The sequence below is a fragment of the Diorhabda carinulata genome, chromosome 3 (genome assembly GCF_026250575.1).
Source record: "Diorhabda carinulata isolate Delta chromosome 3, icDioCari1.1, whole genome shotgun sequence".
Taxonomy (NCBI): Eukaryota; Metazoa; Arthropoda; class Insecta; order Coleoptera; family Chrysomelidae; genus Diorhabda; species Diorhabda carinulata.
This window is the reverse complement of record NC_079462.1, coordinates 19932104-19955011: the sequence shown is the minus strand read 5'-3', so window position 1 is coordinate 19955011 and position 22908 is coordinate 19932104. Positions and strand designations below refer to the sequence as shown.

At 32.1% G+C, this 22908-nt stretch overlaps 2 protein-coding genes across 4 annotated transcripts in view; one reads left to right on the top strand and one right to left on the bottom strand.

The window, feature by feature from the left end:
* Window positions 1-11048, bottom strand: part of LOC130891545 (apyrase-like) — a 30360-nt gene extending 19312 nt beyond the window's left edge. The window contains exons 1-3 of one of the 2 annotated variants that reach the window (XM_057796365.1): window positions 10893-11048; window positions 2497-2716; window positions 555-752 (exon numbers count right to left, since the gene is read on the bottom strand). In XM_057796365.1, coding sequence (XP_057652348.1) covers window positions 555-752; window positions 2497-2716; window positions 10893-11020 — 546 coding nt within the window. In that variant the 5' untranslated portion in view covers window positions 11021-11048. Of the gene's footprint in view, window positions 1-554; window positions 753-2496; window positions 2717-7325; window positions 7464-10892 lie in introns of those variants that run through there. The other variant, XM_057796366.1, reaches the window with a different exon arrangement.
* LOC130891551 (octopamine receptor beta-2R-like) overlaps window positions 1-22908 on the top strand; it is a 201003-nt gene that overhangs the window by 82416 nt on the left and 95679 nt on the right. The gene's annotated exons all lie outside the window — the stretch shown is intronic.

Here is a 22908-nt window from a genome sequence, read left to right as displayed (position 1 = left end):
ATATGATAATTTCATAACCATAATGCACAACGTAAATCTAAAGGTTGATTACGAGGAACGAAAGGAACTTTTAAACGTTTTTGATGATTCTGAAAGTATATAACTCTCTCGAACTCATTTGACGCTAGGTCATATATTTATAATAATTTTTCTTCTAATTTTATTCTACGGTGCTTTCGATTTGACTGTATATATCAACTATTTTCTCATACATTCATAGAATAATTTCTAATATTCATCAAATTGTACATAAGTATTCATGATAACAGATTTTTCAGTTATAGTTTCTTTAAGACCAACTTTTATTCAAATTTCTGTAGCTATATGTACACAATATACTTTTTCAACTTTATTATCATCTGCATCTATCAGTTGAATCATTCTTGAATGCAAAAATTTACGCCTGTAGCAAAAAAATATCTTTCGGAGGAAATCATTTTAAATTTCTAGTCTATGCCAGATACTAGAAAATTTTGGAACCAGCCGACTTGATGAATATTGGAAATGCTTACAATAAGTCCAAAATATCCAGTAGTAGATACATCATCACTTACCGCACAATCTGCAGTTAAAACTCCTACAATACCAATTTTTTTGCCATTTCTTTCAATGACAACACTTTTCTTGTAAGTACCTTGAATACTGGGCTCTAAACTATCGTCGATATTTGAAACAATTATGGGATGTTTTAAAGCTTTAATATATGGCACAATACCATCGATTCCATCATCAAATTCGTGATTTCCGAGGACCTTAAATATGAAAAATGAATTGATTACGACAGATTTCACGAAGCTGTTTAGTTTTTATACAGTGCTACTAATTTAAATTGGAAGCATATATTAAATTTGCAGTACAATTAATCAAAGACAGAAGCAGCTCTGCTGTTCATTTCGGTTAGAATAAGTCAGCTGGAAAGTGTCTTTGGGCCAGATTCCTATTTTGTACAAATAGAATAGGCAACGACTTACTTCTATATATGAACAAATCTCCCTCAATGATAGATGAATGGTCTTTTCAATAAATCAATAAAAATTTACCATGGATCAAAAATGAAATAATTGTCCTAATTGTCTTTCCCAATAACTATATTGTTCCATAGCTACAGATGCAGATAGGAGGTCAAGGAAACTACGATTCAACGAAATCTTTAGTAGCGACTCTTTGCGAAATGCAGCTAGAGAGATTATCTTGTCAACAAATTCACTGTTCATTGTTAACAAAATTATTACTATTGGGCAGCCAATACCTCTCATTAGGTAATAAACTATGAAAACCAGTACTCGAAAAAATCATCGTCGGGTTTGTGACCTAAGCAAACACACTTTTGGTCTTCTTTTTAAAGAAATATTTACTTACAAAACTTTTTAGATTTTCTGAATAACAATCTCTGTGATGCAATCCACGATTTTCCAATTTATAAACGATCAATCTACCAGTTATATTGATTAAGTGCCAGTGCTGTGAGACCATGGCAGAATATTATCTAAACCGATTGATAAGTTGTAATAAACTAGCCGCTCAGATTCCCAGATCTAATAGTTTTAGACTTGTATTGTTTGGGGACGGAAACGAATGAATGTGGAAGAAGAATTCGACAGGCATTAAAGAAATGAGCTTTCAAGAAGTAGAAGTGATTAAAAACACTAGGATAGATATATTGATAGTGAATTGATTATGAGAACTACGAACTAAATTGAACTAAAGTGTAATATTCATATATTTTTAGTAGTAAAATTTGATTTTCAATTTTATTATAAATTATTTCCATCTGTTAAAAAGTTAAATACACTTCAATATAATTTATTCAATATTGATGTTACTTAAAATATTTATTCCTGTATTAGTATACTATATTAATAAATGAGGCAGAGTAATAACATTTTTGATGCTTGGAATACCAATATAGGATGAACCATCTAATGAATATTAAATTATCGTTGTTCCCCTATTTCTGTGTCAACTAGCTCCACCCCTATCGGTAGCCTTTTCCATTATCAAGATATTAAAAATTAAATTGTAACAGTATTCAGTGACATGAGCTGATAATAAAATGAATGTTTTGAACGTACTAAATGAATCTGAATTGTATAATTTCGAAGTAATCAATTGTTTATTTTATGCAAACAACCAAATATGTCGAATTTTCATGTTAAAATTGACTATGAGTTTAACTTTATTGAACAATAGATGAACTGAAATATGAACAAAGAATAATTATTTTGCAAAAAATAATTTGGTAAAAACGTGTTATGCCATAAGGAATGTACTATTGACAATAAGTAAGAAGAAAAAACTGGCCACAAGTTTCTTATTTATAAAACAACATTAAGACTATGACGTACTTATGATGATGAATGTCTTGAAATGCACAATACTAAGTAATAATTCTCAATATAGATGAAAAATCTATTCATTGGATATATTAGTTGCTGAACGTAATCACCATTAACCTCAAAATTAAAAAATTATGATAGTAACAATGTATGTTCATACTTCAGCTTCTATTGGTAATTTGTTTATAAATTCCTGAGTGACGTTCCATTTGCCTATTGTATACCAAAGTGTTCCTTGAAAATTGTCACCACCATTCAATAATAGAGCTTTTGGTTTTTCATTCAGTAAATTCATAATTTCCTTGTAAAGTCTGGAAAATCCCCCAATACATTCTTCCCCAGTTTTGCAAGTATTTCCGCCTAAATTTATTGGATCGAACCTAAAATAAAAAGTGCCCATATAGTATAATGTATAATCCTGTGAAACTTGAGAATCTTTTTTTTTCTCTGCCATTATTGTTCAAAATGTTTTCAATCAGTTCCAGAGAAAATTGATAAGAAGAGTGAAAAAATACAGATATTTCAATGTTTCAAACTGGCGCCAAACCTAAATTAGTTGGAAATAAGAGGCAAATGATATTAAGATCCCTAATAACTATTTCTTTTGCTTGAACTAAGGAGGCATTGCACGGATGTTGTAATAGGAAGATATACTAAGGCCAATTACTTGAGTGAAGGACTTCCTCCACAAATACTTTTCGACTGGTTGCAGCTAAATAGACGCCTGTAGTAGAGAGGATAGTTTAGTCTTAATATAAATATTTGATGAACTAGTAGCAGAACTAACTGTATACATCTAGGCATGGACAATTAGATTAGCTTAGCTGAGCTAGGGCATAAAAGCCGGGAATCTACGTTGCTAACACTTGGTCCTATTGATCTATCGTATACTCTGGACTGTTTACCAGTCAGGTACCAAGGACTTGTCTGTTAACTAAAGGGCTTTACTCTTCTGGCTTTAAAATGTAAGTATCGTAGTCTTTATCTATAAATAGCCTCGCACTTACAAAAGAAGTGTTCGGCGGTTTCCTTCGGTTCCTTGCAGAAACAAGGAAGATGTCGGAAGTTTCTCCGATGTTTTTCAGATATTATTTTACCGGATAATATTCAGTGAGCATACCAGTAAATCTCCTCAGCTCATCTTTGCTTAATAGAAGTGCCTTTTGAGACCAGTTGGTAGAATAAAAAAGAAATATTTTCGATAACCCCAGACATGGGGTCTTATTGGATGTTTCTAATTTCTTTTCGATTTCCCAATATTTTATGACTATGCCAATTAAGAAACGTATAGTAGATTAGAGTCGTTTTCCTGCATTTCTTCACCAACTGTCGTCCACTCCGGTGCGGCCAGGTATCCACATTAGAGTATCTTTGTTGTTTCCTTCGAGTAAGCTCAAAGATTGGATGCAGTTCCATATTAGTTGCGACTCAATTCTATAAGAGTCAGCGGCTTTGCTCTCTGAAAGAATATGTTGAAATAGCGTATCTGTATGCCTGTAAAATGAGCTTGAGATAACGAGCTTGGTTCCTGGGTCATATACTTCTGCGTCTACTTGTCCATTTTCAAGCCATCAGTGTGCAATACTTTGAAGCAAGTGAGACCCCGAAATCTTTGCTTTCATCTATTGCCGTCGACTTGTTATTATGATTTTATAGTTTTCAATAAAGCATAGCTTGGGAGACGTGGCATCCGTGATCACATATAAAGTCTTCTAGAATTCTTTGATGTTTGCCTTTATTGCCCATCTTACTGCTTGACTTTATATGAAGGTCTTCAAAGGAGCAATTTTAAAATGACTTGTAGTGCTGCTGAGGAACATGATCTTGTCGCGCTTATTATTACAAAGCAAGCCGCACTTTGCATCTTATCTACGGTTGTTTCCCCATGCTTTCTTTTGTTATTGGCCATCATATGAAAGCTGCATAGCTTATGAAAGGTCGTACAATGTATTTGCTATCCAGTTCATCATTTTGGGTTTCAAGCCCCGTGTTCCTCCAACCATTCTTCATCAGTTGTATATAGCAATTCGTACCTTATGGCCTACTACTTGAAAGTATTGTGGCATGGAGAAATTGTAGTGATGATGTTACTTGTTGTAAACGCTTATGTTTACTTTCGGTAATATTGTAAATAGGATGGTAGCCCTGGAATGTTCTGTTCTTCCTACTAGTGTTTGAATACATGTTCATAAAGTGTACCAAATAATATATCCAGTCAACGTTTCATTTCGTTTATTTAAATATATTAACCTTATAGACTTGAGTCTAGAATTGCTGGTGGTGCCTTTGAAAAAATGTATGAGTAGTAAGACGAGAAAGGTTCAGTATCTTTGAAATTATTCTTTTCATAGTTATGACAAAGTTTGTTTCAAACTAGTATTGGTCGAGTTAAATTAGAAGAAAAAAAAATAAAATGAAATTTATTCTGTAACAACTTTAAGATTCGTCAAATTTCGTGCGTGGATTAGATATTAGATACATTTCTCTTATTTTTTTCTCAGAAAATTGATCACTTAACAAAGACCTCAGTTGAGGTGTTAAGTGACGGAACATCAATGGTTTTTTCAAAATTCGTTTCAATTATTTATCAAACAAATAACTCAAATAACACCAAAATCATTGTTCCACATATTGCTGCTTTCTATAATATATGATTGTTTTTGTAGTACAACTGAAGACTTCCGTGTGTATATTTAAAAAACCTGCTGAACATGCCTTCGAGCGAAGAAAAATTATTTTCGTTGAAATATTCCCAGAGAGTGTTTGCTCTCAAAATATACTTTAGTAAAAAAAGACATGGGCGGTTGAATTTACTCGTACTTTGGTTTTTTTAAAACCCCCTTTTCTCTATATACGAGGAAGCAATTACAATTACGCGTACATTGTCTAAGACGCATATTGATAACCAAGTTATCCGCTTCAAAACCGAAGGTTAACTGTTTACATGCCATGGAAACTTTATATGTTGCCTTCCGCAATTTCTCCTACCACATTGACCCCAGTCAGTTAATAAAGATGACATTTATTCTCATTTCATTTCATTTCATCAAGTTTTTCTTCTGGATCTCTTGGATGTTTGGTGAGGCTTTGCTTTTAATATTATTTATTCGTCGCTGTTTAAGTTAGTTTTAAATTTAGTTTAAGTTCTTCCTATCTTTAAGTTTAATTAAATAAGCCGTTAGTTAGTTTAGATTTAGTTTTTAGCTTAGTGTAGGAAAAAGCTAATATGGTCAATTATTATTGTATGCCATTGTGTAAAAATAATGGGAAAATTACAAAAATGCATGGATTTCTTTTAGACGATGAGGTAAGTATTTGTTTAAATTGGAATTTCCGTGCTTTTTTCAATATTTGTCTTAAAATACTTGTGGGGTGTTGCATTTGAATGCTTTAAATGTACATAGCATATCAATCTAATAATAATTAGTGTATAACTGTGATATCTAAAACCAAAGTAGTCAAAAATAAATAGTTTTACTTGAAATGCGTTTTTGACATATCCTAGCAACTACATTCTCCAGAAAAAAAGTAGAGAGCATTATTTGTAGTTAGAGAATATGTAATTCATTCAACTATCTCATGTTTTTCATTTGCTAAGATTCAATACTATTCATTATTTAAATGAAACACCATATCATTAATCAATATGGTTATTAAGTAATTATATAATAATGAAGGTCTGAGATAAATCTTGTTTTAAAACGGAGGTATATTTTGAATATCCCGGCAAATCCCAATTAGTAATGAGTCCGCTCGTAGTAGAGCTAAAAACGAAATTCACACAACAAATTGCCTATCTATCCGTATATCTTTTATCTATGAACTCTTTACTTTGGGTATCTGAAAATAATAATCAAATTTCGACATGCGCATAAACCACATTACTTTCCAGTACCCCTAATAGCACATCAAAGTAAAAAACAGGAATACTAATTTCAAAATATGTATAATTTACAGATGGAAAAGAATGATAATTCAATCATGCAATATTTCCGACACCTGTGGTGTTGACATGAAAAGATAATTCACTCGTTTATTTTATAAATTAGCTTCCGACAACTTTTTTGCGTATCTGATTTCAAATATAATAAACAAGCTAAAACGGAAAAGACGAAATAAGCGAAAGATAAATATGCTCGAACATCGTAAATCTTCATAACTACTTAATATATAGCGAGGCACTGTGTCGGATGCTGAAATTTACGACAAATGAACGCGTCCAATTCCAGAAAGGTTCAAGAGTTGATTTTGACATTCGAAATGAGTCGTTTAATCACGGATATTACAGAAAGGTGTGCAATTTAATCTACATCACACATACGGTGGAAGAGTTTGCGGATAAGTGGGAATGTAATTCAATCTTATCTTCAAGCGAATTACATACTGTTCCATCAGTTATGAACATAGTTTTCACGACAGATTATAACAATAAACCCAACGGCGTTGAAGAGCACAAGTAGAAAATACGGATACGGGATTATTTCATTGAATACAAACTAAAAACTTGCATAAAATTTGAATGCCCTTGGCTAGCAATATTGAATACACAATTTTTGGATCTTTTCCATCTGCTCCATCTGCGTGTCTTCTAAATGTCAGAAATGGTGTCAAAACATTTCCTATCTAACAAATTTTCTATTTACGTAAAGAGCCAAAAGTTGCGTGGACTGTCAAATAGACAACTCGCGAATAAAAAGCGACTTTGGAAGAAGAAAACATAAGGCTTATTTTGGAATCTATGTCTGGCCTGCAAGTATGAAGTTCTCCCATAAAAGGAATCATAGATGTCTGGAACGCTCTGAAAAAAAAAATCTTGAGGAACATTGCAGTGAAGTAGTATTAGTGCCACAACAAAAGGAGCAGATTACGTGAAAATTCAAAGTGGTCTACAAGTGACACTTTGATGTGTGAATGCTGATTAATCTGAAATTAGATAAATTCCAATTGCTAAAAAAACTTTGAAATAGTCAATTGCCTGTTTGTACTTACAAATTTGTTTAGTTCTGTTCTAGTTTAGGATGTTCCGACAATTCCACGTCTGCTCACCGTTGGAATTTCAGGAACAGTTGGTGAAATTAAGACTGAACAAACTGATTACTGCTATCGCTACACCCTTCTCGATCACTGGAGACCTAAATGAGTATTGTATGATAATCCAACACGCAAAAGCGGGTGCTTTTCTCCTAATAAATTATCACGAAGGACAGTTTTTCATTTATTTCCAAAATATTTTCTCAATAGCATAAAATTTAAGAATTTGCATAATGTCCAAAATGCCATCTCGATATATTCTACTCAAAAACCAATTTTTATTGGTCCGGAATTAAATACGATAAATAGAAAAAAGTTTATAACGATTAAAGAATTTATTTGTTATTTGGTACACTTTATTGGAGTGTACCAAAGTTAAACTGAAAGATTGCTGATGATCGCTTTGCAATTTTAACACAAGTAGTTAAACATATGTGATGAGACTAGCCGGTACTATACAATGCATCCAACGTTTTTGCACAACATGTGCGTTTCTATGAACAGCTGAACATTGGAAGGAAGGCTCAATGCAGTGTTGCAACTACACGATGCGTCCAAGGTTTGCGATAACATCCATCTTCCAACGTTGGCTGAATACTGAACGAAGGCTAGACGCAGCACTGCAGACAACCGTGAAAAAATATATGCTGTGTGCGAGTTGCCGATATTGGTGTCGCGTTTCCATGAACTCGATTGTTCACCAAATTCCTTACAACAGATATAAATTCTTTTAAAATGTACTGGATGCTATTAGCAACATACAAATCGCGTAGCATTTACTCGCAAGGGGACAAGAAGTGTTATAGTTGTACTACAAGCGTTGCTTCGAACTTCATCCCAATGTTGGGGTTTCTTTTGACGTGAGTCAAATAAACCAACTTTCCAATGCCAAAGTTGGAAGCAAAACATTTGTCAAATAACAAGCGCACTACAATCACACGATGAGTCCTATCTTCAACATTGTAAGCATTGTGTGGTACCGACTTTATCAGTAATTCGGAACAGGATGTTCTCCTAAGGCACTGAATTTTAAAAGTTATAGAATAACCTTATTTATTCTTAGTATCATTTGAAATATTGACCACCACGTGCTAAATCTAAAACAAGACTCCAAACCATATTCGTGATATTGTTTTTGAGGAATCACCAGTGCTTACATTGTGTTAACAACTATGGTTGCGTTTCCTAATGCTATAATAGTTAAATTGTCTTTTGTGAATATTAATGAAAGTTGTTACTAGGTTGAGTTTTCAATTGTGAATGTTTGTCGATGTGAGGTTTTAATATCGCTTGGAAGCCTTTCAAGTAGAGGGTGGATGACATCTGCTATGATAATTCATCCTAGCATTAAAAGGATATTTTTAAGTTTTTCGTTTTTAGAAGAGTTTCTTCTACGTCCGTTATAATATTTATCAAAATAGTGGGCAGTGAACACTTTCTTTATCATGTCAATTCGTTTCTCCGATTAACTTTCACACTTTTATTTCTTGATATTCATTCAAGAAAATCCGTTTTGTGTCCAATTAAAAGGAGTGTAGTATTATTATTAGTGATGGAGAGTAATAGTGAAGGAAGTTTGAACTGCACACCAGAAGATTTTGTTGAATCGGCAACTGCAGCGACTATGAATCTTCTCCCTGAGAGATCCAGGGAACATTATTTAAAGGAATATAATTCTTTTATGGAGTAGTGTACTGAAAAAGGCATAAAAAGCTTCACAGAAAGAGTGTTACTCGCTTACTTTGGAACTAAATCCAAAATATGGAAGTCTTCAAAACTTTGGTCGACTCATTCAAAACAGAAAGGCAAAAATAAATCAGTTGGTTATAGACCCAAAAAATCTAAGACGTTTACCCGTTAAGAAATTAATAAGTTGTAAGTTCCAGTCGTAAGCTAAGATATTAATTGTAGCATCTTTCAGGTTGCTGCAATATTCGGAATCGCAGGAGATCTGCGGAGGGAGGAATTATATAAAATGAAGTGTAGCGATATTAATAATACCGGAAATGTTCAAATTATCACAGTACCTGATACAAAAACTCATGTTCAACGTCGATTTAATGTTATTGGTGAAATATCCGACAATAAATTGTCAGCTTATCGCAACATATTTGAATTTACCTAATCCAAAAAACTACACTGAGCATACATTTCGACGCTCTTCGGCGTCTGTATTAGTGGATTCCGGTGGTGATATAATTCAACTAAAGAAACACGGTTGGTGGAAACATTTTTGCGTAAATGTTCACGATCCTACCAACAATCCCATAAGTACTAATGCAACTATGGACGATGTTATTTCTTTGAACTCGTTAAATGTTGGCAATTCAAGTACCAATAGTAATGTAACTCCTTCTTCATTTCAAATTCATAATGCTCACAGTTGTACTTTCAATATTACAAAATAAAAGTTGATAAAAGTTTTGTCGAATTTTACGTGTACGTGCGTAGAATAAATTTTGACTTTTTTTTGACTCGTAGGAGTTGCCGTTAAACTGTCCTACTCGTGAAAAAAAAGATTACTTCACTCACTTGTTGCATAAATACTATTTTCTCATTTTTTAATCACCACATAAGTAAAAGAATGTATTGTGAGATTTCATTTTTTTTATCATTTTAATGAACTTCCACTCAACATGTATTTGAAAAAAAAAATGGTAACAACTACGTACACCGTTTTTTAACAACTTTATGCAACTGTCTCTGTTACTTGTCTGTTTATATGGAATTTTCTAATCAAGTTTTTTTGATCAACCTATTGAGATGAGATTTCGCAAAATTTTTTGCTTTTAATCACAATGCACGATCAATGAAAATATGTGTGGTATCTTCAATACTATCACGTGATTCTATTAATTTATTATGTACATAAAACACAATGTTCTATAACTTTGAATCAATTTTTAAATTTCACTTACAGATGGCGATACTAGAAACAAAGATTTATAATTTCACCAAAAGAATGCATTATATGATTAAGAAAATGAAAACGTTAAAAAATGGATTTTATTAATATGTTTTTTTTTTGGCTCGATTTGATTTTTATTGTCTGTTAATGATTACTAATTAAATTAACTATGATTCCATATATTAATTTTATGGGCAATATAATATTATAAATATACTGATCTGAACTGTTCGAATTTCCAAAAAACGATCAGTTTATTATAGTATTGGAGTCGTACTGTTAATTTCAACCTTAGAAAAGAATATAATATAAAAGAAATCAATCAATGTATTCTTTTTTATACAATAGGAAACTATTCAAAACAAAAACAATCAAATAAAACGACCAGCGCTGGTAGTAACACGCACGGCAATAGTTAATGAGGTAATAATCAATTAAATTCTAATTCCGAGTATACGATATTTTATATTCGATATTATCTAATATTGATAAAATTAAGAGGTCAACTGTCAAGAATAATAACACAACGCATGAAAAAATTAACTTTCAATTAACGTGAAACTTTATTACTTGAAATTATTCGATTGAGGTCATCAAAATCATCTGTATTTTCTCACCTGGCATGAAAATCGTTGAAATGTACTACAGATAGTTCGAAAAGGTCACTGATGCGTTTATTTGGACTAGCGTCAATATAAAATATTGCGCATATCACAAAAAATATAACACTTGCCGCGATTTTCATCGTATTCAATCTTAATTGGCACTAATTTATCGCCAATTATCTTTATTGTATATATAGTAATCTAGAGAACCAATTATAAATTAATGAGATATGAACTATACCGTATGGATCAATCTAAATTATTATAAGTCTACAAATTACTTCACAGTTGAGGAGTGGGATTAATCTAAAATGGAAATTGCCTGCTCCTTATTACTTTTTTCTTTATTTTTGAATCAACTGAACAGCATTTTACAGTTCTCCCCAATTGCCCTGTTGCTCCGAAATTTATCTAAGTTATAAAAATATAATGAAAAACGTAAACTAGGACATTTGTAAAAAATAACATCAAATTTAAGCACAATTTATTCCTCAAGGCTTTAACATTCTGTAGTCTTCTCTTGGTTTTTTCGCCAGCATGTTCAGGGGAGTTATGTATACATATCCAGCTTTTTGGTTTCCTCTAGCAGATCAACAACTGAAAGTAGTTTCTTTCTAGAAAAGAATCAAAACTGTAAATAGTTCGATAGACGGCCACGGGCTCGTTAACGACCCAGCGAACAAACATCTAATCTAAGATATAAATATTAATATTTAAAAAAACTAATGATACCAAAGCATCGAAGTAAGAATCCAATGAGGCAAGAACTTTCTTTTAGATGGACGTACTTTAAGTGCCTTCTGCGAATGGCAATGCATAATGGAATAATTTAGGCTTTAGTGTACTACATTTCAATATTTTTATCAAATTACTTTCATATCTGGGAGTAATATGAAAATAATGGAAAATGGAAAAAAAATGTAAAACATAGTAGACTAAATGAGTCAATACGCCATATTTCACTAAGCGAACATTAACAAATAAATGTTGAAATATGTAAACTAATCCTCAAACAATTTCACATATCCAGTATAGTTTCTATCTGTCACGTTTTTCGTTGTACTTGTTTATAATGAAAAGCTTGAAATAGAAATTATCTTTTCCCGACTTGTAAATTAATAATATGTTTTATTAATTATTCAATAGTTATAATTACCAGTTATGGTAACATTGATTCTACCTAACACAATTTTTTTTGCCAAAGTGCAATATCTTTGTTGATAAGCATTAAGATTGGAAGTTACTTCCCGAAAAGTTTCCTACATTAACTTGAAAATATCAGCACATATAAATATATTTACAAATATTAAGAGATTCTCACTAAAATTTTGGATCCTTCGTTTTTGCTCAAACAACGTATAAGTGAGTATTTGTGAAGATTTTGCTGGAAATAGAAAAAATTGAATCGTCATTAAATATTTATTTTTGGAAGGCATTGGAAGGACTACGTGAAATTGAATTCATACGTGACCGTTTCAGCATGACTCACTATTAGCGTTCGGGAAGTCGAAAAACTACGACAACGAAATAAATGTCATCGAAAAGTTCATTAGTACTAGACGACTGTCAGATTAAGGTAAGAGAGATAAAAAAGGCTATCGGTATATAAAAAGAACGCATGTATCACATACTAACTGAAGAATTATATACGAGTAAGCTATGGCACGTGTGGAGCGGCGCATTTGCTCACTTTGTACCAAAAGAGCATTCAAATTGCCCTTCGAATTGATTAACCAGCTACCTTATCCACCAGATTTAACTTCCAGCAACTGTTTTCTGTTTCGAAACCTTTAGGCTTTTCTTTAGACGAGCATGTTATTGCATATACATATTCTAAAGAGAAAAATGGCAACTTATTATTGGGAAGGCTCAAAAGGTGAATATATAAAAAAAAACAAAAATGATTATGGCAAAAAAGAGCTTGTTTCTTTGTTAGTTTGAGAGCCTTTGAGGCAATCCCATAAAAACTGATTTTCAATAGAATACTGAACCTCGTGTTATTATTGGAATGAATTGAAACTAATTTTTTCAATTGCTATCATCCTTTAAATAAACAAATCAATAAATACAGTTATTTGAATGTACAATCAATTTCTCCTTCGCAATATTTCGACAATAGTATATTTAATTTCCACTTGAAATTATCTGGTAGCATAATTTTTGTCTAATAATTTTTTACTATCAATAAGTACCTAGATTAGCTGTGGGAGACGATGTCTTAGATGAGGATAAAAGATAACAGTTTTTACAGTATCATGAGATAACTCATTGTTCAATAGTCACGGTTTATTATTTTATCATACAGAGTGGGCTACATTGCAACCTGATATTCGGCAGTGTTCATTAGATATCAAACAAACCTCAATTTTTCCAACATATATGTAATACTACTATATAGACATATATACTATAGACACACTTTATCTATATTGTGCATGCTTCAGAATGCGCAGAACCTCGAAGCATAGAAAAAAGCGTTATCATTCTGTCTTCCTTAGTCAGAACAGCCTCAGCTAACAACAGGGTATTTAGGCATAATGTAGTGTAAATTATTTTCATATTTATTGAGAGTGTGAAAGAGGAAAAGATTCATAAGCATAAGTAACTTTATCAAACAAGATAATCCGAAAATAGAGTTTTGTATTGTTATTGGTCAAATTTGGCTTGTTTTGAACACCACTATCTCTCGCGGTCTTTGAATGGTCAATTGCCACGTTCAGTATTTGTTTAATCAAGTGTGACAGTTACTTTATACAAATTTTAGCTCAAAATATCGATAAAAGCAATGGAATAAATCTAAACTATTAGAAGAACACCTTATAAAATGTTTTTTCAAGTTCCAAGACATGTGATAACAAGAATACAATGGTACTAAGTTATGAGAAGAGATGAAGTATCTTTAAAATCATAATTTTAAACATAATTTTAATGTAAGTTTTGCTGTTTCTCGATGGCAGCTTAACCTAATTAACAAAAGTAATACAATTTTTAATCAAAGAATGATACCTAGGTGGGTTCCTTTAGATACACCTTTTATCTTTCTATTTCGACTAGTCTAACTCATGAATTTATTTCAGATCAAGGAAGACACACAAAAATTATGTAAAATATAAGATTATGAAACAACAAGATGAATAAGTTACACTACAGTTGTACTTCATTTATTCCATTTTGGTAAGATGCCTCCGCCACTAAGATTACCACTGTTAAATGAAGCTCTTCTCGAGCTTGCTTACAATATTTTAGAACTGGGGGAACCCTCACAAACAAGTAATTATGAAGCAGGGTGTAGTACTTCTCACGTTAATATTTGTAATGATTACGACAAAGATACAATCTATTTACAATCTAAAAGTAATGTAGATAAAATAAACTTTGACAAGCGATTATAGTAGCATGTGGTTTGACAAATTTGATGAATGATTAAATAAATAAATGGATGAATTTTATATTTGCTTTTTTTTAAGTTAAGTTGCTTCTAATAGTTCATCTCTATTATAATAATTTTTTTATTTGTTCCATAATTACTATAGCAATACAAAAGATTGCCTTAGCTTCGTTGGAAGTTTGCAATATTCAATGCAAATACTCAAATTTCTCACTATTCTTGAAAGGATTGAATAATATAGGTAATGGTACAAATCTCACTGTAAAATTTCGTCAAGTGATTATCTGCGTCACCAATCACCTCACAATTATTATTTACCGCCGATAGGAGACTATCAGTGTTTAAAGTATTTGGAATAAGATTACGCTTAGACTGACACGGCACATTGGGGCCAATGCTGGCGCCAACTACGCTCGTCCAATGTGTCGATCGAGATTTATGGTGTTGGTGCCTGCCTCCCAACGTTGGCTTAAATGTTGGGAGTTGGCCGTCTTGAATCAGTTTTTTGATAAGACATCAAAGGGAATTTGTCCCAATATTTGTGTATTCGGCCACATATTGGCGCGAAGTGAGAGTGCGCCTTGTAATAACTTTATTACATATTATTACAAGTAAATAATGTCACCTCAGGTGATATGGTCAAATGAAAACGTTTTATTGTTTTTGGAGCTTTATCAAGAGGAACCAGTTTTATGGAATCCAACAGCAAAAGTAGTCTGTGAAGTGTTATGACCCACCATCTTCTTCTGCGTGGACTTTTACTACTACTACTACTACTTTGAGCTTGGCCTCAATAACTTCCAATGTCTGGATGCTTTTAAAAATAATACCGCCAACAATGGCGTCAGCACTGGCCCAAATGTGCGGTTCCGGGGTTAGGTACATTGCATATATCTTTCGCTTTCATCAATTCCAAGCTAGTACCAATCGATGATAACATGAATTAATGTGGTATTTGACGATCAATGATGATGCGTTAATCAAATTTGAATTTCGCTCGCGTATTCTGCACTCTTCAATAATTATTTTAAGCAATCGAGTGCAAATGAAATGGGTAACTAATGCTTTTATAATGTCTCTGAGAAAAAATAATCAAGTGAATTTAAGCTACATGCATACCCCTCTCCCCATTGGTACAGGAACGAAATAAAGATAATCCCGACAGGCTATAGTTTTTTGAGATAATCATTATTGCAATTTTTATTGCCGTGAACTTTTAGCAAAAAACATATCTCAAATTATTAAGAAATATTAATCCTACTCTTACAGATACAATCGAGGTACTCGGATGGTGGCTTTATCGTCTTATCTCACGCAGAGGCAATATCTTAACAAATTGTTTCCGAGTATAAAGATTGAAAGAAGGTATTTTATTAAATGGCATGAAAGACCTCCGATTTAACACCTCTAGGTTTTTATATAGGGTTATTTAATAAGTTTTATAAAACTGTCTGTTCATTTACTAGGACGACACAGTACCTAAGTGCAGTCTAAGCCGCAAAATGATTCGAAACATTCGATACAATTTTAAACAACGACTATATATATTATTATCATATATTACAAAATATGTATTTTATGAAAGCCCTTATCTCTATTTTTCACGAGAATATGCTATGTCGGCTTTGTTTATCTAAGAATTTCCTTGAAGGGATTATCGAAATTCATTTGGTCGCAAGCTGGCATTTATCCTTCATATTTCCGCGTAGTTGTTATTGTTATTTGATACTTATTTCACACAAAGTTTAACTCTGTTTATTGAACACAATTTTATGTAAAGTATTGGAAAAAGTTTTACGGGGCATAGAACGTTACAATAATTTATGATAAACTGTTCGAGTGAATTCTTACTCTTCAAAAAGGATTTCTACTTTCTACACGACTTGTGAAAAATGATGTCGTCCATGTGATATCTATAATTTCCAATGCAACTCTTAAATATCTCTTCAAAATCCTTCTTCACACACATCAACATCTTTTAAGGGAATTGCTTAAAAGATTACATACCTCAATAACCAAATTTCGTAATTTGTGGCCAAATACATAGTAATTAAAGTCCCCTCAAAGAGACAAATCCCACATTGATAAGTCAGAAACTTGGAAGGTCAAGGAACGTCAGATAATCTATTTAGCAAACATGCGTCTAAGAACTTGAAGTGTTCGCGATGTGTGATGTTGCCCAAACCAAACACGTTTTAAGGGGATTCGTTGTCTAATTAGTTCTGATTTCAAGAGCTTTTCAAGCATTCGAATATATCGAGCCAAATTAACAATAACCGTAGCCCCATTCTCTTCTAATAATAAGCTCCAATAATGTCAGAGATCCAAGAGCATACCAAACTGTTATTTTTACAGAGTTTAGACAACTCTGATAGATAAGGTATGGATGATCTAGTGCCCTGTAACGTAGCAATGTCTTGTATTAAGTTTCTTGTATTTTCTAGAAAAGAAATTTTAATTCTGTATGCAAAATTCATCCAGCAGATTCACGATTGATTCGTAGCTCTTTATCATGACTTCTAACAGACCGACCGGGCTTCTTACTACCACTTCTCTTGCTTTTCCAGCATTTTCTAGTGTCGTTACACTTCCCAGTCGATCCGACCCCTTTCACTTTCACCTAACAGATTCACCAACTCTAACAAAACTTATATGAAATGTATCTCCCCTCTGTCATCTTTATAATATCGCATCCAAAGTTCTTTTACTCTTAAAAAGAATGGAAAGTTTTTAATTTCATTAATAAAAGTGACTAATTTTCACTATGAATACGAGCATTCAGACATCTAATTCTGTTAACTAATCCTCTGCATATTTCATGAGAAAGGTTTACGGGACAGTTGTCAACTTTGAATACGTGCAAATTTAATTTAATTCCATTTGTTAGGATCTAATGCAAGATATATTAAATTATGAGTTAACCTGCTACGGAAGGAATTTATAGATACATCTGGATTCAGCCAAGGAGGAGTTTCAATTTTCAGTTCTATTTACATATTTTATAATTCATATCACTTACGGTTATTTGGTCTATTCATTTGATAAAGTTTCGTCATGTTTGAATTGGAATTTGTGATAATTTTTCTGAAATAATATGAATGTAACAATATCAGTAAATTTTCAAAGTAATAAATTATTTACTGGGAGGTTTATTTCGACTCTATTACAAGCTGGTGAACGCCTGTAAAGATAAATAACTACCCTTAATTATATTTTAACCAATTGTACTGCTTAATTAGGTTATTTGTACCAACCTTGACTTTTGTAATAATTATCCTAATGAATTTTGCTGATTCGGCTTTATCCAATTTCACTAATTATGTTCAGGTAGCAAAAAAAAAAATAAACATTGTCTGGATATAAAGCATCTCAAGCTACAAATAAGATCCAGATAAATTTGAAAGTGTAATGTTACAAATTGAAACTTGAAAATAATATACGCTAAAGTTTATTTATCGACGAAAAATAGTAAACCAAAATACTGATCAGGGCGTGATCAGCACGTGACGAATAAGAAGCAACATAATATACCACAATAAAAAGCCTCGTGGAAGAAGAGAGCGCAACATCGCTGCAGAAGCCGCTAGATAAGGTGTAGAACAGGGACGGCATCGTATTATCATACTGCTTATTTATCTGTTGCGTAATTTTCTTAAACAAGTGATTGATGATGTTGTTGACATTAGCTATACTCCGCCTAAGAAAAACGATAAAAAGCTTTATTTTAACTCTAGCGAAAAATAAATGAATATTTATAAAAATGAAATGTAAAAAAGTATGAAAAGACTCTTTCTGATATTATATCCAAAACAGCAAATATTTCGGGAGTATCTTTTTCAAGTGTATACCGAATCCATCGGAATGCAGAGCTAATCATTCAGTAGCCGAACCAAAAAAGTATCCATCAAGAAATAAATTCAATCGATGATTTCGATAGCCAAAAGAATTGTGCACAATGTTTTCTTTCAAAATGAGTTACCTATAGTGGATTATGTTCTGAAAGTAGTTAACGAAGATAAGACGGTTTTTGAAAGATCAAAATTATATAATTTATTAAAAGAAATGGGATTTCAATACTAAAAACGAGGAAGAAACAGTTTATTTTTAGAAAAGCAGAAATAATTGTGTGGCCAAAATGGCCAAAAAACAAAATAAACCATTTTACGAGTACCGCTCTACCATTATGGACTCAATCCTGATCTGAGCAGATGTGAAAGAATATGTTGCAACACAAAAATAAAACAGACAATAAAAATATTTTCAATGAAGCTTATTAAAGAATTACACCTGATAAGTGGAAAAAGTGTGTTCAACGTGTCTAGTAAAAAGGATGAAACCATATTGCCGTTCACTTTATACTTTTCTATTCCAAACGTCACGTTTTGCATTGTAAATTTCTGTGATAATAATTAAGTATAATTATTTATAATTTATATTATCAATCTGCTCTATGAAAACAAATTATTTCATAATTGCCGAGTGCCGTTACACACTCTGATTTGACGTTTTCCACCCTAATCACGTGCACTATAAGTGAATATGTTTTGGTTTACTATTTCTCTTCGATATATAGACCTTAGCTGTGATTTCAACTGAAACTAGCTGTAGTTATAAATTAGAAAGCTCCAGTAAATTCAATACAATTATTAGTTTTGATTGTATAATTGAGACAAGTGCATTTTTGTACACATGCACATTTGTTTGTTGAAATTTGACCAATACTCGATTCCTCCCATAAATTATCCAAATTATTTTTTAGTTTAATTCATAACAAATAATACAGATTCTGGATAATTCTTTATAAAAAACAAAATAAGTTAGTTACATGCTTTCTATTCGTGTCTCGCTTTTTGCTTTCTTGATTAGGAATCTCTACTTCTTTCTAACATAAATAACTACAATACTTCATAGAAAAAGAATTTTTAACAATAATTACATCTCGATTTCAATAGAGCAATCTAACAAATTGTCGAAAAACTCGCCGTGGGGTAAGAAAATGCTTTTGCAGTATGTTTTTGTGTGGTTTGTGAACTCATTTGTTCAATTTTAGACCTTATTATTTCCAGTTTTATTGCAGTATTCCGGTTCAATGCGAAATTGGTTCTAGCTGCTACTTAGATAAGTGCGAAATTCCCTTCCGGAAATGTGGCTTTCTCGTCTTTTTTTCACTATGAAGTGTTCTGCTTTCTGTCTTCAAACAATAAATAAAGAATACTGGGAACTTGTGGAAAATGAGTAGGATTCTGACTAAAACTCTTTTCATCTAATGAAAAGGCTTCAACTCCTCTTAATGCTTCAAGTTGTCCTAGTCCTTTTTAGCTGCCACTGGCTTATCAATTTGCAATCCCGAAAAGTAACCAATCATGTTTGATAAACTTGAACGCAATATTTGAAACTAATGTCCAAACAACGATCAAAAGACTCAAAAAAACGATACTAACAAAGGAAATGAGATTCGTTCGGAAAATTGAGACCAAGATACGACTAGACCACATCAGAAACGAAACATATATAGAAATGTTAAATGCAAAACTTGTAGAACAATATATAGAAGACAATCTAGTAAATTGGTTCGGACATGTGAAAAGGATGAGTGATAAAATGAGAGATAAAATTATAAGACAGATCTTGATGAACGAAATCAACAAAACGACTGAGAATATAGGGAACAACACGAGTTACTACCTCAAACAAAGAAATGGAGAAAATTTTTAAAGTGAGACCCGTAGATAGATAAGGATTAAGTGATTAAAAGATATATTTTTTGGAATGTGTAAACTATTAACCAAGATCTATAGTTTCACTTTATTCTATTAACATATTTGTGCAAGTTGGGTTCGAATAATTGAAATCTTTGTTCACACCTGTCACTGGTTAATAGTGGATTAATAGTGATAGACATTGTTGTTAATTGAAATTTTGAATTTAATCGCGCTAAATGGTCGAGTTAACATTGTCAAAGCACATTGAAAATTTTCGAATGATATTATTGAAGCGTATTATTATAAACGATTATTGGATTTCTCTTCAAAGGGGATGGATGATTCATAAATAGTTTCGCTTCAGATTTATTATCTTTTGAAATAACTCATAGAGAATAACAAATAATACATAAATTTATACCAAATATCATAACTCTCTTTTAAAATCTACATGAAAAAAAAAATAAAATATGCAATTTATCAGTCATATAGAATAATTTCCAATGAACCATTTCCAGGAGTAACTTATTTCTTCTCATACTTCCTCTTCTACTGTTATTACCTGTCATTTCTTTCAATACATTATCTTGATTTTAGCTATATTTAGAATGATTTATGTATTTGTTATACAGAAGACTAATTGTTTTTTTTTCTTGCCTTTTTATAATCTCAAAATTCAAGTTTCTGTATAAAACTTTGCTATGAATCAAAAATAAGACAATACTTGTCATAAATCTTGCATTTTAATGGGTATAGGTATAGGTATGTTTTATAGCAGTAATTTGCTTTACTTGGTAGAAAACAGAGAACTATTGGACCATAATGGATTTTGGAAACAGTGAATAGTTAAAAACTGTAAGTTGCGCAGAATGATAATGTTCTTACCTTATAAGCATATTCAGTCAAAACTCGTATATTTTTTTCACATGTTAACACAATGATATTTTTTCCATATTGTTAATAAACAAATATTGTTTACTTCTATTGGTTAACAGCGTTTCACTGTCTGTGCTGTTGATAACTCCATGCACTTTGTCTATGTTCTTAGGAATTGGATCTGAAAGGACTTTGCGACGTCTATGATAGATATTTTTTCCAATGCAGTCAACATCAGTAGTTAAAATAGACGGTGGAAAATTTTTTTCTGAAGCTCTACGAATAATTAGTGAATGTCTTTCACTGATATCTTCTCTTTCCTTCCTCTTGCATGCACTTGAATAGCTTCTATGCTCACTTCTTTTTCGAATGATCGTGCCCAGTACACTTTTAATAACTGACACCGACATTTTTAACTATGATTCACTTTGTTCAAATGTGAAAACAGCAATGGTTCAAAAGAAATTTACAAGAAACTGTTTATTGCAGATTTAAGGTATAAATGCACAATAAACATTAATCCATTGTTCTGTACCTAGAAGCTATCCATAAATTTCGATAAGTTGGGTGGGTATGAGGAGTACGAAGTTTGACATGGTGTGACAAGGGGGTGGGAGTGGTACTGAATTTCGTGATGTCACATTTCAAAATCTATTATAATCTAAATGTTGAAACACCAACTTGAAACTATCACTTCACGATAACCTCAAAAACATATACAACTATATCTGTGTAAATATAAAATAATAATTGTTTTGTCAACCACTCGCTCGCCTAGGCGCCCATTTGATAAATTCCGTCAAACACATTGCGCCTAGCAGTGACTATATTTTGCATCATACGAAGGAATTATATAAGAGGCAACAATAATTTTTACCTATCACCTCAAAGAATTGCTGCTAGACGTTCCAGAAAACTTTTTTTTGTGGATGATGACGATGATGCTGTATGGTTGGATGAAAAAGATGTTGACACAACAAATGTTCCTGGAATTAACAATCCAAACGAAAACGAAGTGGCTGCTATGCCGGTTATAAATAATTGTTAATTCAATTGTGCGATTTGATGCTAATTTTATTGATAAATAATTTAAATGGAAATAAAACTGATTTCGGAACCACTGTTTTCATTAGCGCGACAATAAGGAGGGGGGAGTCTCACAAATGTGACCAGCTGTGACAAGGACTAGGGGAAAGGCAAATAATCATGAAATTCGTGTGACGAAATTTATGGATGAACCCCTGCAGATGCAGGTAGGTACTCAAGAAAACGCCGGCGATGAATTTACATGTCATTAATAGCGACCCTTTCCGAAATACAGTTAAAGGGATTGCCTTGACGGACAAAGATGTAATTTGTTATTGTTGATATCACTTATAACGGTAGGTGACATGATATTATTAAAGCGACTTCTATAATGGCGGAAGACCTTGTGAATCACTTGAAATATCACAGGCAATTACCAATTATCAATTATCTTCTGATGTACCTAATAATACTTAATTTATAGATAACTATTATCACCATCAATTAATTAGGCATAGGCGATATATAATAATTGCTCCGTTTTTATAATAGTAATATTTCATAATAAAGTTCAAAGAATTGCAATTTCAATCGTTTAATAGAAGAAAAATGATGTGCGACTTTTTATGTGAACTTTTTCGGTTGAATTCGAAACTCTATGATATTAGCAATAACGATTCACGTTTGAATAATATGCCCATACAAATATTGACGCCTTAGGATATTTACTTCATTGCAGGTTATCTGGGTTAGTAAATTCTTTGGAATATATTTTGAATTTGCTATGGAAGAGACACGTGTACAGAATATAATTTGGTTTATCTGCGTTTCAGTTTTATTCACAAGCCGGATTTGTACTTTTATCAAAATTCCAAATATACTGGTAAATGTACTGGAGTTAATGATATAATATTTAATACTCTCAGTATCATTTAAACAAAAAGACTGTCTTCGCCCAACTACCCTACAAACGTCGACTCAGCGATCAAAATAAATTGTAGAGTTTTATATCACCTACTTTTCAAAATATGTCTAA